This window comes from Dipodomys spectabilis, unplaced genomic scaffold (genome assembly GCF_019054845.1).
Source record: "Dipodomys spectabilis isolate Male_0828 unplaced genomic scaffold, ASM1905484v1 ptg000363l, whole genome shotgun sequence".
Lineage (NCBI taxonomy): Eukaryota > Metazoa > Chordata > Mammalia > Rodentia > Heteromyidae > Dipodomys > Dipodomys spectabilis.
In genome coordinates, this window is record NW_024871040.1 from 2,714,391 (window position 1) to 2,729,107 (window position 14,717).

The window sequence follows — 14,717 nt, forward strand, 5'->3', positions numbered from 1 at the left end:
CTACAACGTCCGGATAGGGACAAACAGCCCTGGGCCTTTGGGCCGCGAACCCGAGCCATCTCCACGTCGCCCTTTGAGCCCTGGACGTGTACTGGACGCCTAGTGTCAGGCGTTGGGATGCTGTGGTGGAAAACAGAGGTGCGCTCCTTGGCGATCAAACGTTCCCTGCCAGACTGCATTGGTCATGCTCACTTAGGCCGCAGTACATAGCGGAATGCCCAATATAGTGGGCACTCAACAAAAGTCTGTTGGACGAAGGACATTCACTACAGTATATACTTGTTCCGCTGGGGCTCTGTCACTAAGGGAGCATTCCACGAAGAAGCTAAAAAGCTGAAGCTAGTATGCGCAAGCTGTTCCTGGCGGGCTACAGTTACCCCGTTGCGCGTGCGCTTTTTACAGCGGGCCCGCCTCCCTGGCTCGGGCAGGCCTTCGTATTGCGCATGCGCCTTTTGAGATAGCTGTCCGCAGAGGTAGGGGCGTTTTTCCCGCCGGGCTGGGGGGGCGTGACGCAGCGCGCAGCTTGATGACGACAATTCGGCGCTGGATGGCAGAATGGCGGCTCCCAGCGCTGAGGGCAGCTGTGCCAGCGATCCCACAGGTGAGTTGGGGGGCGGGGGGGAGGAGAGGGAGGGAAAGAGGGGAAGGGGAAAAGGTGGGTAACCGCCTGGGAGTCGGCTCCGCACCGCGGCAGCTTCCTCGAACCCTCGCCGAAGTCCTCTCCGTTCCTTCTAGAACCCCAGGACTCAGGCCGGGCCCAGGTCGGGCCACTCTGCCAGAGCCGGGCCGGCGGCTGTGTTTTCCTGCCACCCTCAGGGGTCTTAACTTTACTCCACCATCCCGAGCAGTCTGCACAGCCCAACATGAAGGGTGCTCGGTGCTCGGTTAACGCTCAACGTTCGTTGAACGAGGGGATGATTTTAAGTTTAAGTTGAGCCTTAGGCTCTGCTAGCGGTGTTAGCGGCAGAACCGAGTGTGGGTCCTGGCTCCACCCTCGGCGTACAGTTGTTGAATTTCTCCGAGCCTGTTTCCCCCTTTGAAATAGAAGAATCTCAACATTTTACTCCATAGTTTTGTAAAAAGCATTAAACAGAGGCATGCTACAGCTAGAGGGAGGTCTTGGCAATGGTGAAAAACTTGTCCTGCTTGCCGTGGGCTAGGACTGATACTATAAAAAGAAGCCAGATAGCTCCTAAAGAAATTGGATGATGGGGCTGGGAATGTGGCTTAGTAGTAGAGTGCTTGCCTAGCATGCATGAAGCCCTGTCTTCAATTCCTCATTGCCACATAAACAGAAAAAGCTGAAAGGCCCTGTGGCAGCCACTTGAGCACAGAGAGACTCAGGGATAGAGCCCAGACCCTAAGTTCAAGCCCCAGGACCTACCCCAAAAAAATAAAAACAAAAAAAACTCAGGTGTTGAAATGATGGGAGGAAGCGAAGCCCAGATACACATGCAGAAGAGGGTGGGTCAGGTAAACAGAGCAGTAACTTCCACGTGGCAAAGAATTTCCTACCAATACTTCAACTGCTCCTACCTCCATACTACCAGTTACCACTTCAGCATGTCTCATGTGCTGGGCAGAGCTGTGCCAAGAAAACCATCACTAGCCCATCAGTGGAACTCTATGAGCTTCTCAGTCCAATAGTGGTTCTTTTCTTTTTTTTTTTTTTTTTGTCAGTCGTGGGGCTTGAACTCTGGGCCTGGGCGCTGTCCCTCAACTCTTCAGCTCAAGGCGAGCGCTCTACCACTTGAGCTACAGCGCCACTTCCGGTTTTCTGGTGGTTTATTGGAGATAGGAGTCTCACGGTCTCTCCTGCCCGGGCTGGCTTTGAACCGAGATCCTCAGATCTCAGCCTCCTAAGTAGCTAGGATTACAGGCGTGAGCCACCAGCGCCCGGCTTAGTAGTGGTTATTTTCTACTTCTGAGGAGGGTGGGCAGAGAAGAATCTGGAGAGCCTTTCCTAATTTTCTGCTGGCTATTTCAAAGACTTCCCTGGCAGAATGTGGCCTTTCCCTACTTTCATTCATTGCACATCACAAGTAATATGCTTTACCCAACAATCTGTGAGAGGTTTGTAAGGAGGTCAGGTTGTTCATATCTTGGTTCTGCTGTTTACTAGCTGGGTGGCAGCAAGTGATTTAGCTTCTTTGTGCCATTTCCTCATTCATTCTAACCTCGTCGGGTTGTTGTGAAGATACATTTTTTTATTCTTGGCTAGCAAACATCAGCCTAATACAGCACACGTATGTTATAGTTACATAGTCAGAAGTCCAGACTCCGCTGAACTTTCTACTTAGGATATCAAAATCAAGGTGTTGGCAGCTTTGCTCTTGTCTCTAGACTCTAGGAAATATTTTTCCAAGCTTTTTCAAATTGCTGGCACAATCTAGTTGGAACTAGGAACTTGTATCTGGACACTGCTTCACCTTAAGGACTAATGACTTGGGGTTTTAATTACATCTTAAAATTCCTTTACCACAGTATCTGGATAAGTGGCTAAATAACCAAAAGGTAGGATTCTGGGAACTATCTTTAGAATTCTGCCTGTCACTAAGGATTAAATGGAAGAAATATATAGGAAGCCATTAAAACCAGTCCTGATATCTAGCAAGTACTAGGCAAACATCACCAAAGATTCACCATCATAACTTAGCTCTGAAAGTGGCTATCTGGACTGTGTGAAAATGGCAGTTCTGTAAAACTATGCAATGGTCATTGTGGTGTGGGTTGAGATACAAAGGTGTTCTGGACATTGTGAAATTGTCTAATATTCTGTTGTGTGGCAGATATTGAGTTTTTTTTTTTAAATTATTATTATAAAGGTGATATACAGAGGTGTTACAGTTATTTAAGTCAGGTAAAGTACATTTTATTGGGAAGATGATGAGCAGGGGGGTTACATAAGTATGGCAATAAGTACATTTGTTTTTTGTTTTTTTTTTGTTTTGTTTTGTTTTTTTTGGGTCCGGTCGTGGGGCCTGAACTCGGCCTGGGCGCTGTCCCTCAGCTCTTCAGCTCAAGGCTAGCACTCTACCACTTGAGCCACAGCGCCACTTCCGGCTTTTTTTTCCTGCTTATGTGGTGCTGAGGAAGTGAACCCAGGGCCTTAGGCATGCAAGGCAAGCGCTCTACCACCGAGCCACCTTCCCAGTCCCTGTTTTATTTATTTTTATTAATAAGTTTTTTTTATTGTGAAAATACCGTAGAGGGGTTACAATTACATGAGCAAGGAAATGAGTACATTTCTTACCAAGCATTGTTGCCTCCTCCTTTGTTTCCCCTTACAATCCCTGCACTCCCATCCTCCCCCATTTATTTATTTATTTATTTTTGTCGGTCGTGAGGCTTAAACTCTGAGCCTGAGCGCTGTCCCTCAGCTCAAGACTAGTGCTCTACCACTTGAGCCACAGCACAACTTCACTTTTCTGGTGGTTTATTGAAGATAAGAGTTTTACATGGGCTGGGAAGGTAGCTCAGTGGTAGAGCGCTTGCCTTGCATGCTTGAGGCCCTGGGTTCGATTCCTCAGCACCACATAAGCAAAAAGAAAAAAGCGGGAAGTGGTGCTGTGGCTCAAGTGATAGAGCGCTAGCCTTCAGCTGAAGAGCTGAGGGACAGCACCCAGGCCCAGAGTTCAGGCTCATGACTGGACCCAAAAAAAAAAAAAAATAGAGTTAAAGAGTTTCACAGACTTTCCTGCCTAGACTGTCTTTGAACTGTGATCCTCAGATCTCAGCCTCCTGAATAGCTAGGATTACAGGCATGAGGCACTAGCACCCAGCTAGTACATTTGTTTTAAATCATTGTTACCCTATCCCTCTTTATCTCCCACTTATTCCTCCCTACCTGTCCCCCCCATACATTTCTTTTTAGACAGTGTCACACCTTCCTTCACTCTCTCCCAGTTTTTTCCCTCCCATTCCCATACACAAGTTGTATATTTCATTTTCAACATAGTCTCTAGTATCCACATTGCTGCATTTGTTTACCTTTTATCCCTCCATCAGATACTGAGTTTTGTCTTTGTTTTTAACAGTGGTTTCCTAAGGCAACAGTTATCAACTCTTCACGGGAGACTGCTATGGCATTCCCTCACCTGCAGCAGCCCAGCTTCCTACTGGTAAATATTAGCTGCCTATAGGATTGTCTATGAAGACAGTACTACGACTGAGGGACTTTAGAGTTCTTTTCATAGTACGAAGAATCCCTCTACCAGCTATTTTTTAGGGCATATGATGAAAATAACATTGGACTTGAGATTCTAACCTGAGATTAGCATCCTTAAGCTCTTAATATGCCTCCTAATTAATTCAAGATCCTGAGTTTATTCAACTTCTGATCTTGAGTTTTCTCATCTACAAAATGAGTTGATTCAGATAGTGTTTTCCCTACTTACTAGAGTATGAGGAAGAGCAAGTGAGAAGGATGTACATCAGAATGTCCATGACTTGTAAAGCCTTATATATATGTGAAGCAGTCAAGTGGTCAAAACTGTCATCAATGAAGAATAAAAGGACACTGCTATGCTGGGGACAATCAGGACTTCATATATTAAAGAGGATGTTAGAGAATCACGTGTAAAGTACATGTAGGTAAAGAATGTTCTAAATTATAGTTTCCAGAAAGTGCTTTTTGTAAACATTTGGAAGGACAGTCTTCCTTCTAGAGCCAAAAGACCTGACCCATAGCCTGAACAGGCTCTATGCAATCCACATTCATATGGAAGTGGACAGGCATCAGATATCCTTGGCAAAGCATAGCTGTTGAAATTCTGGTATCTCCTCCTAATCTTAACCCATTTTCACAGAAGCCACTTCTTTATGGAGTCAGGATACTTTCTCTGTATCCTGTGACCTGGCTGTTTCAGTTCCTGTCCTGATTGTTTGCTGGCCTCTCCATTGCCTTCATGATTAGTATTTACTTTTGACCAAGGGTGCCTTATTTCTTGAAGTAATAATCTAGTAAGTTGCTTACCTATGATTAAGAGAGAAAAGGACTTATATAGCCCTCATTTTGTTGTGCTTTTTTCACAGTGATCTAATCATGAGTAGTAAGTTTGCAATTAATGTATATAAGCCCTGCTTCCCCTAGCTGTGGGGCTGACCTTGGTACTGAACCCTTTCATTGGTTAGTGGAGGTTTACTATCATTTTGATAACTCATAGAACTCTGGGATACTTGAGGAAGGGCCTCTGAGAACTACTAGTCTGTTCTGTTAGCATCCTTTGGATCACCAGCATGAAGTGATAGAGACAAGACCAATGGTTGTATTTTTCTATTGCTGTAAAAGCTGCAAAACAGCCAACCGCTGGTGGTTCACATCTGTAATCCTAGTTACTCAGGTGGCAGAGACCTGAGGATTGTAATGCAAAGCCAGCCTGGACAGGAAATGTCCATGACAATATTATCTCCACTTAACCACAAAATGCCAGGAGTAGAGCTGTGACTCAAGTGGTAGAGCACTAGTCTTGAACAGAAGAGCTCAGGGATAGTGCCTAGGTTCTGAGTTGAAGGCCTAGTACTAACACAGCAAACAAAACTGCAGAGCAAATGTGTTCATGATGTTTTTCACTTTGTCTTTCTAGGCTAGCTTGAAAGCTGATGCTATAAATAAGCCCTTTGCACAGCGCTGCCAAGATTTGGTAAAAGTCATTGAAGATTTTCCAGCAAAGGTACATCTTTATCAGAATTTCTCTGGGGCATATTTATATTCTTAGTAATCTGTACTAAGTAGAGGCTAGGAATGCTAGAAATATCCTGCAATGTATAAGACAGCCCCTTGCAACAAAAAAGTATTCAGTCCAAGATGTCAGTAGTGAGATGCTCTGATGGAAATACTTTAAAAGTATGCACTTAATTTAAATTTGGAATTGTTCAGACCAGGAAGCTCACCTAGATGCTAGATAACAGTAGGTGACAGTTATGTTTCAGGCCTTTGACTGAAAAAGAACGTTGTTCTCAGCCAGCAACAGTAGGTTGTGTCTGTAATCCTAGCCAACCTAGGCAGGAAAGTCTATGAGACTGTATCTCCAATTAACCAGAAAAAAGCTGAAAGTAGAGCTTGCCTCAAGTGGTAGAGTACCAGCCTTGAGCAAAAAAGCTAAGGGATGGTGCCCAGGCCCTAAGTTCATGTCCCAGTACAGACATACAAACTATCTCCTAATAACTACCTCTTCAATCTGAAGTTTTGTTTGTTGTGATGCTAGGGATCAAACACAGGGTCTTGTGCATACTAAATGAGGGATCCATCACTGAGCTATACTCTCATCCCCTAAAAGAAAGTCTTTAATCCAAGGCTGAAAAATGATGATGCTTGGTGTATCATATTGCCTTAGTAGAAGAGCCAAAGCAGCTCTTTACCTTTGCACCAGAGTCTACCAGACAATGGAAGGCGGGCAGTATATGGTGTAGAATTGGACTGGGACAGGAGTGGTAGCTGTCCTTGGTGAGTATATCTGATGCTTTGCTGTGCCTTGTTTCAGGAGCTACATGCCATCTTCCCATGGCTAGTAGAGAACATCTTTGGCAGCCTGGATGGTGTCCTCATTGGCTGGAACCTCCGTTGCCTACAGGGACGTGTGAACCCTGTGGAATATGGCATCGCGATGGAGTTTCTAGATCCAGGGTAGGTAGATAACCATTTGAAAGGGGCTAAATACCCCCACATAGTGATTCCATTTGGAATCAATTTGTTAAAATTATGAAGAAGTCAGAGTAAGACAATTTGCAATTTATGTGTCCTTTTTTTCTTTCTTTTTAAAAATTTTATGTTCAGTGGCCCAATGATGAAGTTGGTGTATAAACTTCAAGCTGAAGACTATAAATTTGACTTTCCTGTTTCCTACCTCCCTGTAAGTAAGCCATGATGGACAGAGTAGCACTTGGGCAGAGGACCCAGAACAGTGGCCGTTGTAGTGAGTAGGGCAGGGGCTTAGAGAAATAGTGGCAGTCGGCAGTGCCTGTTTAGGATGCAAGAGGTATTTCCTATTAAAACTTCCAGTAGTCACTTTTTTGTGTTTGTTTTTTTTTTTTTTTTTTTGTGACAGTACTAAGGCTTGAATTATTCCTTATTGTTTTTTGCTCAAGGCTAGCACTTTACCACTTAAGCCACAGTGCCAATTCCAGCTTTTTTCCAGCTGGCTTAACTGCAACCCTCAGCCTAAGATTACAGATGTGAGCCACTGGTGCCAGGCCAAATAGTCATTTTTTTTTTTTAAAGGTCATTCTGAATCCTGTGGGTGGAGCAGGCGCCATGCTGCCTTGCTTGCCCCTGGCTGGGTAGCAACAGGACCATGTGACCCATTTCTTTACTCTTTATATCCAGTCCTTCAGGGAAAATTGAGGAGTGACTTTCTTAGTTTTAAGAAGCAAAGAGATGGGGTTCAAAAACATATTCAGGGTAACCTTGCTATTTGCAGGTTTTTATAATGATGATAGGAAATATTCTAAATTTTACTTTGCCTAAGCACTGCCCAAAGGAAAGTTGAACTCTGTCCTCACAGGCAGGTAGGTCTGATGTTTTGTTTTGTTTTTTGTTTTGTGATCCTGGAGATTGAACCCAGGGCCTTATGTATGATAGGACAAGAGCTCTACCAGTGAGTTATACCCTTAGCTCACACCTATAATCCTAGCTACTCAGGAGGCTGACATCTGAGGATTGAGGTTCAAAACCTACCCAGGCAGGAAAGTCTGTGAGACTCTCCAATTGACCATTGGAAAACCAAAAGTGGAGCTCTGGCTTAAAGTAGTAGAGCAAAAAAGCTCAGGAACAGTGCCCAAGCCCTGAGTTCAGCCCCATGACAACAAAACAAAACAAAAAACCCACTTTAATCCAAGGCTGACTTACTTAACTGTTCCAAATATAAAGTGGTGCTGCTTGGTAATGTCATATAATCCAGTGGAGGAGCCCAAAACAGCAGCCTCTTCAGAGACAGGTGCAAGTCTTCCTTCCTTCCCAAGGTGCTAGAGCCTGCCCACAAGCCTACTTCACTCTTTACAGGGTCCTGTGAAGGCATCTATCCAGGAGCGCGTCCTCCCTGACAGCCCTCTGTACCACAACAAGGTCCAGTTTCCCACCACTGGTGGCCTTGGTCTAAACTTGGCTCTCAGTATCCTTTGGTGGCCTGAGGGTGGGGAGGTTGTGGGTAGGCCAGCACACATTACAGGGTGTCCCACCAGCTCTGCATTTGCTCCTTGATTCTGCCATCAGATCCATTCGAGTACTACATATTCTTCTTTGCGCTGAGCCTCATCACTCAGAAGGTACAGAAAATATATGTCTGAATGCATCTTGCTCTACCACATCCCATGGGGATGTGTCAGGAGTGTCCCAAGAGGTTGCAAGTGCTCAGTGGAGGCCAGGGTGGTGCCCAGAGCCCACACTAATTATGGTTTGATTTTCCAGCCACTGCCTGTTTCCATCCATGTCCGTACTTCAGATTGTGCGTATTTTATCCTGGTGGACAGATACCTTTCATGGTTCCTGCCCACTGAAGGCAGCGTTCCCCCACCATTGTCCTCTAGTCCAGGGGGCCCCAGCCCCTCACCAGCTCCCAGGTAAGGCTGCCTTGGTTATTAAAGCCTAGTCCTGTACAAGAGAATTGTATGAAGTTTTCCCATTTTTCTTATGCCTTATTTCCCAGAATCACTTGCCCTAGCATAGACTGGAAGGTGTCTTGTGTTTTAGTTTTTGAGGGCTGAGGCTGTCTCTGTCTTCTTTAATGAGGCCTTGCTATGGTATGGAAAAGGGGTTGTATTCTGCTAGTAGCAGTGCTCACTGCAGACTGTCTTAAGTTCCTTGTCAGATGGAGGGAAAGGGGTTGTCTTAGGGAAGAGGGGAGGCCTTGAGTGAAGAACCTTTTGTGCCAGGCCACACAGGCTGCATCCCATGGCTGTGCAGCAGCCCCAGCTGTAGGGTGAATTGGGGGTTCTAGGTAGGTTCTGAGTACACATATCCCAGGGTTTTTGGTCTCCTCTCCTCAAGAGCTCGTTCTGCCCAGGCAGCACAGCTACCTGAGCTTCTTAACTCCTTCTGTGGTCTCAGTGGTCCACTTTTGGCCCTGGGAGGCAGTGTTCAGCCATGGCTAGTGGTGTATATATGCCTAAAATTCAACAATGTGAGCAAACGCCCTCAGAGAAGTGAGCTTAGGTGGAGGGACTGGCTGCCTACATGGCAACATTAGTTGGTGTCCTGGCTGCCTTTGTGATACTACTGTGGCTTTTGTGATGCTGTGGCTGGGAAGAAAGTGGAGGTCATCTAGGGTTAACTAGGCTGGGTTGGTTGGCTCCTTTTAACTTTTTCATCTGGAAATGACATCAGACTTAATGTGGCCAGGCATAATTCTCACATATCTTTTCATCCCAATTTCCTGACTTTTGATGTGTTCCCATATCTCTTTTATCCTCAGTCTTTCCATTTATTTATATAGTATTTATAGTATAGTTTGTGTTTCCTGGGCTGTTTGAGCAAGTTCTAGGTGTGTTGTTCCAGCACTTAAGATCCTCCTCTCTCAACTTCTTCACTTGAGCCACCACTCCTGGCTCCTCATGACCTTTTAGTAGTTCAGTATATTTTGTAGAAGGCTGCATATTCTCCAACAAGACCAGGGTATACTTCTGTCTACATCAGGAAGCTGGTACTCACCATGGAGTCCTCAGACCTTGTTTGGGGTCACTAGCAGCTAACCTACTCATATCTGTTGTCGGGTTGCAATCTGGCACAGATTGGCTCACTGCATGGTCATCTCTACTGTTCTTTGATCTGGAACAAGCCCTCAGTCTTTCTATCTTTACCTATCTTAACCTCTCCAAAGGTGTGTTCCTTTACTTGGACTGTCTGATGTTTACTCATGACTAGGCCCAGTTTGGGCTTTGTGAGCAGGAGCACCACAGTATTGACACTGAGGTCTTCTGAAGCATCCAGCCAAGAGCCTTGTGTCCCTTTGCCCAATTACCGAGTGACATGAGCTTTGTCACCATTTAAGGGTGTGTCAGCCAGCTTTTTTCACTGTAAAGTGACATGTACACTTTGAACCTAAATTAAACTAAACTTAAGGATTTAGTGGGGAAATAAATCAAGAATATGTAATCATTTACTAGTATCCACTGTTGATCTTAGACGTTTTCTTTCCCTTTTTATTTTTATTTACTTATTTTTTTTGTGGCATTGCAGTTTGAACTCTGGTTCTGAATGCTTGATAGGCAGAAGCTCTACCACTTTAGCCATGTCCCCAAACTCTGTTTTTTTCTTCCTTTTGCTTTATTTTTTAGATAGTGTCTTGCTTTTGCTAGAGGCTAGTTTAGGACCATGATCTTCCTTCCTATCCTGCCTCTCTAGCTGAGATCACAGGCATGCACTATCACTACCATGTTAGTGTGTTCTTTAAGATAGAGTGTTTCTAGTTTTTCCCTCAGACTGGCCACAAACCACAATCCTCCTATTTTCACCTCCCAGGTAAATGGGATTACGGGCATGAGCTATCGTGCCCTGCCTAAATCAGTTATTAATAGATTGTGCCAAATGGTGGTTTTATAATTTCATCTTTCTTATATTTACTAAATGAGTACCCTATGGTAAGGAAGACTTTTCCCTTTCCCATTTATTTATTCAAATGTATCAGTATGGACCTGAGGATCATTGTGTGATTAAACTTGTTGTAATTAGTTATTATTATCATTGATTTTAATGTTTAGATTTTCTGGACAACAGAATTCTGGTTAGCAGTGGTCACTTAACTCAAGCCTGTTTCCATGTTTCTTGTCAGGACACCAGCGATGCCCTTTGCCTCCTATGGCCTCCACCACATCAGCCTTCTAAAGCGACACATCTCTCATCAGACATCTGTGAATGCAGATCCTGCTTCCCATGAAATCTGGAGGTCAGAAACTCTCCTCCAGGTGAGAAGCAAGGAAAGTGGTCTCTGTTTCTATTCAAAACAAACTGTTTAGCCAGCCACCGTCCTTGGAAGACAGTCCCAAAGATACCTTGTCAGCCTGAGGGTAGATCTAAATGTTGGATGTTTTAGTTTGTTTTTTTGGTCGTAGGACTTGAACTCTGGGCCTGGGCGCTGTCCCTCAGCTCTTCAGCTCAAGGCTAGTGCTCTACCACTTGAGCCACAGTGCCACTTCTGGCTTTTTCTGCTTATGTGGTGCTGAGTAATCGAACCCAGGGCCTCATGCATGCAAGGCAAGCACTCTACCACTGAGCCACCTTCCCAGCCCCTTTGATTCATTTTTAAAAAATTATTGTTTATATTATGAGTACTCAAGCTTGAACTCAGGGCCTCAAGCTCTTGCTTGTCTTCTGGCTCCCAGTTGATACTCTTGCTTGAACCACACCTCTAGTCCAGCTTTGTTGCTGGTTTATTGAAGAGAGAATCTTCAGGACTTTTCTGCTGAGACTGGCTTCTAACTGCAATCCTCAGATCTCAGCCTCCTGAGTAGCTGAGATTACAGGTGTAAGTCAGTGTTACCTATTTTCTCCTTTTTGATGTTAGATACCCCAGTAGCTATGAACTAACATTTCACTGTTTTTATTTGCCTGATGATTAGTGTGATGTTAAACATCTTTTCACCTTCGTGGTGAGTTGTATAACTTTTGTTTCATTTTTTTGTTTTGTTTTTGGGTCCGGTTGTGGGGCCTGAACTCTGGGCCTGGGCGCTGTCCCTCAGCTCTTCAGCTCAAGGCTAGTGCTCTACCACTTGAGTCACAGCGCCACTTCTGGCTTTTTTCTTTTTGCTTATGTGGTGCTGAGGAATCGAACCCAGGGCCTCAGGCATGCAAGGCAAGCGCTCTACCATTGAGCCAACTTCCCAGCCCCTTTTTTCTTTTTGTTTATATGTTGCTGAGGGATCGAACCCAGGGCCTCAGGCATGCAAGGCAAGCGCTCTACCACTGAGCCACCATCCCAGCCCCGAGTTGTATAACTTTTAAAGAACAATATTTAAAGTTTTCCCACATTTTTATTTATTTATTTTTTTTTTATGCTGGTACTGGGGCTTGAACACTAGCCTGAGTGCTGCCCCTTTTTAGTTCAAGGCCGATATTCTACCACTTAAGCTATACTTCCATTTCCATCTTTTGGGTTGTTAATTGGAAATAAGAGTCTCACTCAATTTTCTGCCCAGGCTGGGCTTTGAACTGAAATCCTCTAGTCTCAGCCTTCTGAGTAGCTAACATTACAGGCATGAACCACCAGCACCCAGCTAATAGTGTTTTGGTTTGGAGTTTTTTGTTTTTGTTTTGTTTTGTTTTTGCCTGTCTTGAGCTAGAACTCAGGGACTGGGCACTGTCCCTGAGCCTCTTTGTACTCAAGGGTAGCACTCTACCCCTTGAGCCACAGTACCATTTCTGACTTTTTCTGAGTAGTTTATTGAAGATAAGAGTCTCATGGACTTTCCTACCCAGTCTGGCTTCAAACTGTGATCCTCAGATCTCAGTCTCTTAAGTAGATAGGATTACAGGCGTGAACCATGGACGTCTAGCTAATAGTGTTTTTCAATGCACCAGAAATTTGATTGTGGTGTGTCGTGTTGTTTATTATTTTATTGTCTATGAATCTTTCCTCCCCTATTTTTCTAAGCATGGTTTTAGCATCTTTAGGTCACTGATCAATTTTGGATTAATTTTTGTATACAGTATGAGAAAAGGTTCTAACTTCATTTTTTGGCATGTGGATGACCTTTCCTGGCAGCACAGGTTGGAATCCTCCCTTCCCTATTGAATGCTCATAGACCCATTGTTGAGTGATTTGACTAGCTGATGCTCTTTTGTAGGTTTTTGTTGAAATGTGGCTCCATCATTATTCCTTGGAGATGTATCAGAAAATGCAGTCCCCTCATGCCAAGGTATGTTTTCATGGTTGTTCTTACTGTTTGATGCCTCTAGCCCTGGCCAGCCTTCTTGTTCTTGTCCTGAGTGTAAGGTAGTTGTCCTAGCCTGAATAGTGGAGTCAGAAGCCCACCCTCTTCTCCTTAGATGCCAAATGCAAGGTAAGTCTTTTCCTTCAGTCCTGTGAGGGGCTTACATCCCAGCATGTAGGCTCCTAAGACTGGAGGACTGCTTTCTGGGGTCCTCCCTCCACAGCTTCCAAGGCTTCTTCCTGGCAAGAAGAATGGCTGAGGTGCTGGTGCTCTTGTTCTGAGGCAAAGGAAGTTATAGCTGCCTCTAGGAGTCATGTTCCAGTTCCTTTGTGTGCCTTCATGCTCTCAAGTGGTCCATGTGCACACATATACATATACACTTGCACATACACACACATACACACATATACTGTGGTGGATCTGAACCTCTTTCCTGCCTTTACTGCTCTTACCTACTCTAGAATATTAGCAAGCATCCATTTTACAGTGGGTGGCCTGGTACCCTCCTGCATGCAGCCTGGCCTGCCTTTTCCTCTTGTTTCCCCTTCTCCCCACCTTTCAGCCTCTCCCCTTTCCTTCCCTGGGCAGTATACTTGTTTGCAGAGTTGTAGAGGTGGCAGAGTCCTTGAACTTCCTGGTATTGCTATTCCTGGGGTAGATACTCCATTGAGCTCATTATCAAAGAACAGTTCTGTTCTGTTAGTGAGTGCCCTAGTGATGCTTAAAGTCACAGTTAGCTTCACATACTGTGAAACAGCTTAAATCACACACACCTGGGCCCTGCCCAAGGCAATGGTGCATAGTCTGCTGTCTGTGGCTTCTGTGCTCAAGTTTCTCACTGTGGGACAAAATCCTTGAGGACTTCACTGAGAATAAAAATGGAATTCAGCTTGAGAAGGCTACACTGCATTGTCTCTGATTCTGCAGAGGCCTTGCCATCCCAATTCTCTGCTGTTGTTGGTGATGAGGTTTGGCCCATCATCATTTAATCATCATTTAGATACCCCACATCATCATCCTGGGGCTCATGCGTGGAGGAAAGAAACAGGGAGAGGCTTGGAGGAAAGAAACAGGGAGAGGCTGACAGATTTCTCTTGGGCCTCTTAAGCACAAAGACTCTGCTGTGCCCTTTCTGCTTCCAGCACAGTCTTTCTGCATGTTCCTGGCTGATAGATGGTAGTCTGCTTGCTGGGCTTCCCAACTTGTTTCCAGGGCCCAGCCCTGGGGCCTAGGAAGTTCACTCAGCCTTATGTATGCAGCATTGCTAAGCAGAGGCAGGGCTGTATTATTTTCCTACTCCTGCTATCTTCCAGTGGTGAAAGATATATCTACTTTTAAGGGCCAGAAGAAGGATTAGTGGGCTGTCCCTCCTCAGATATCGAGAAGCCTTCCCCTTATATCCCCACAATTGCTTCCTCTTGGCCAGACCATGAGATAGATGAGACTTGTGTAGAGTGACTGGCAGTAGAAGGACTGGACCTTGTGAGGTTCTACTCTTTGCTACTTTCTATTGAGGCAGAAAACAAAACTCAAGGAAACTAGTTGGCTGGGAGCTTAGAAGGATGTTGGTAGGAGTTCCCATTATCCAAGGCCTTTTATTGTTACTAGGGCCTACATTGCACCTACCTACAGAAATCCTTTTCTGTCCCCACTTAGCCCTGATTTCCAGATACAGAAAACATGGCACTTGGGGCTGGGAAGGTGGCTCAGTGGTAGAGTGCTCGCCTTGTATGCATAAGGCCCTGGGTTTGATTCCTCAGCACCACATAAATAGAAAGGGCTGGAAGAGGCACTGTGGCTCAAGTGGTAGAGTGCTAGCTGAAGAGCTCAGGGACAGCACCCAGGCCTAGAGTTCA

The 14,717-nt window shown here is 45.0% G+C and overlaps 1 protein-coding gene across 2 annotated transcripts in view; it reads left to right on the forward strand.

Moving 5' to 3' along the window:
* The first annotated feature begins 475 nt into the window (after positions 1-475).
* Smpd4 (sphingomyelin phosphodiesterase 4) overlaps positions 476-14,717 on the forward strand; it is a 28,680-nt gene continuing 14,438 nt past the window's right edge. For both annotated transcript variants that reach the window (XM_042666139.1, XM_042666140.1), the window contains exons 1-10: positions 476-601; positions 4,038-4,121; positions 5,586-5,672; positions 6,483-6,625; positions 6,776-6,851; positions 8,000-8,108; positions 8,210-8,262; positions 8,405-8,556; positions 10,764-10,896; positions 12,775-12,846. In XM_042666139.1, coding sequence (XP_042522073.1) covers positions 527-601; positions 4,038-4,121; positions 5,586-5,672; positions 6,483-6,625; positions 6,776-6,851; positions 8,000-8,108; positions 8,210-8,262; positions 8,405-8,556; positions 10,764-10,896; positions 12,775-12,846 — 984 coding nt within the window. In that variant the 5' untranslated portion in view covers positions 476-526. The remainder of the gene's footprint in view (positions 602-4,037; positions 4,122-5,585; positions 5,673-6,482; positions 6,626-6,775; positions 6,852-7,999; positions 8,109-8,209; positions 8,263-8,404; positions 8,557-10,763; positions 10,897-12,774; positions 12,847-14,717) is intronic.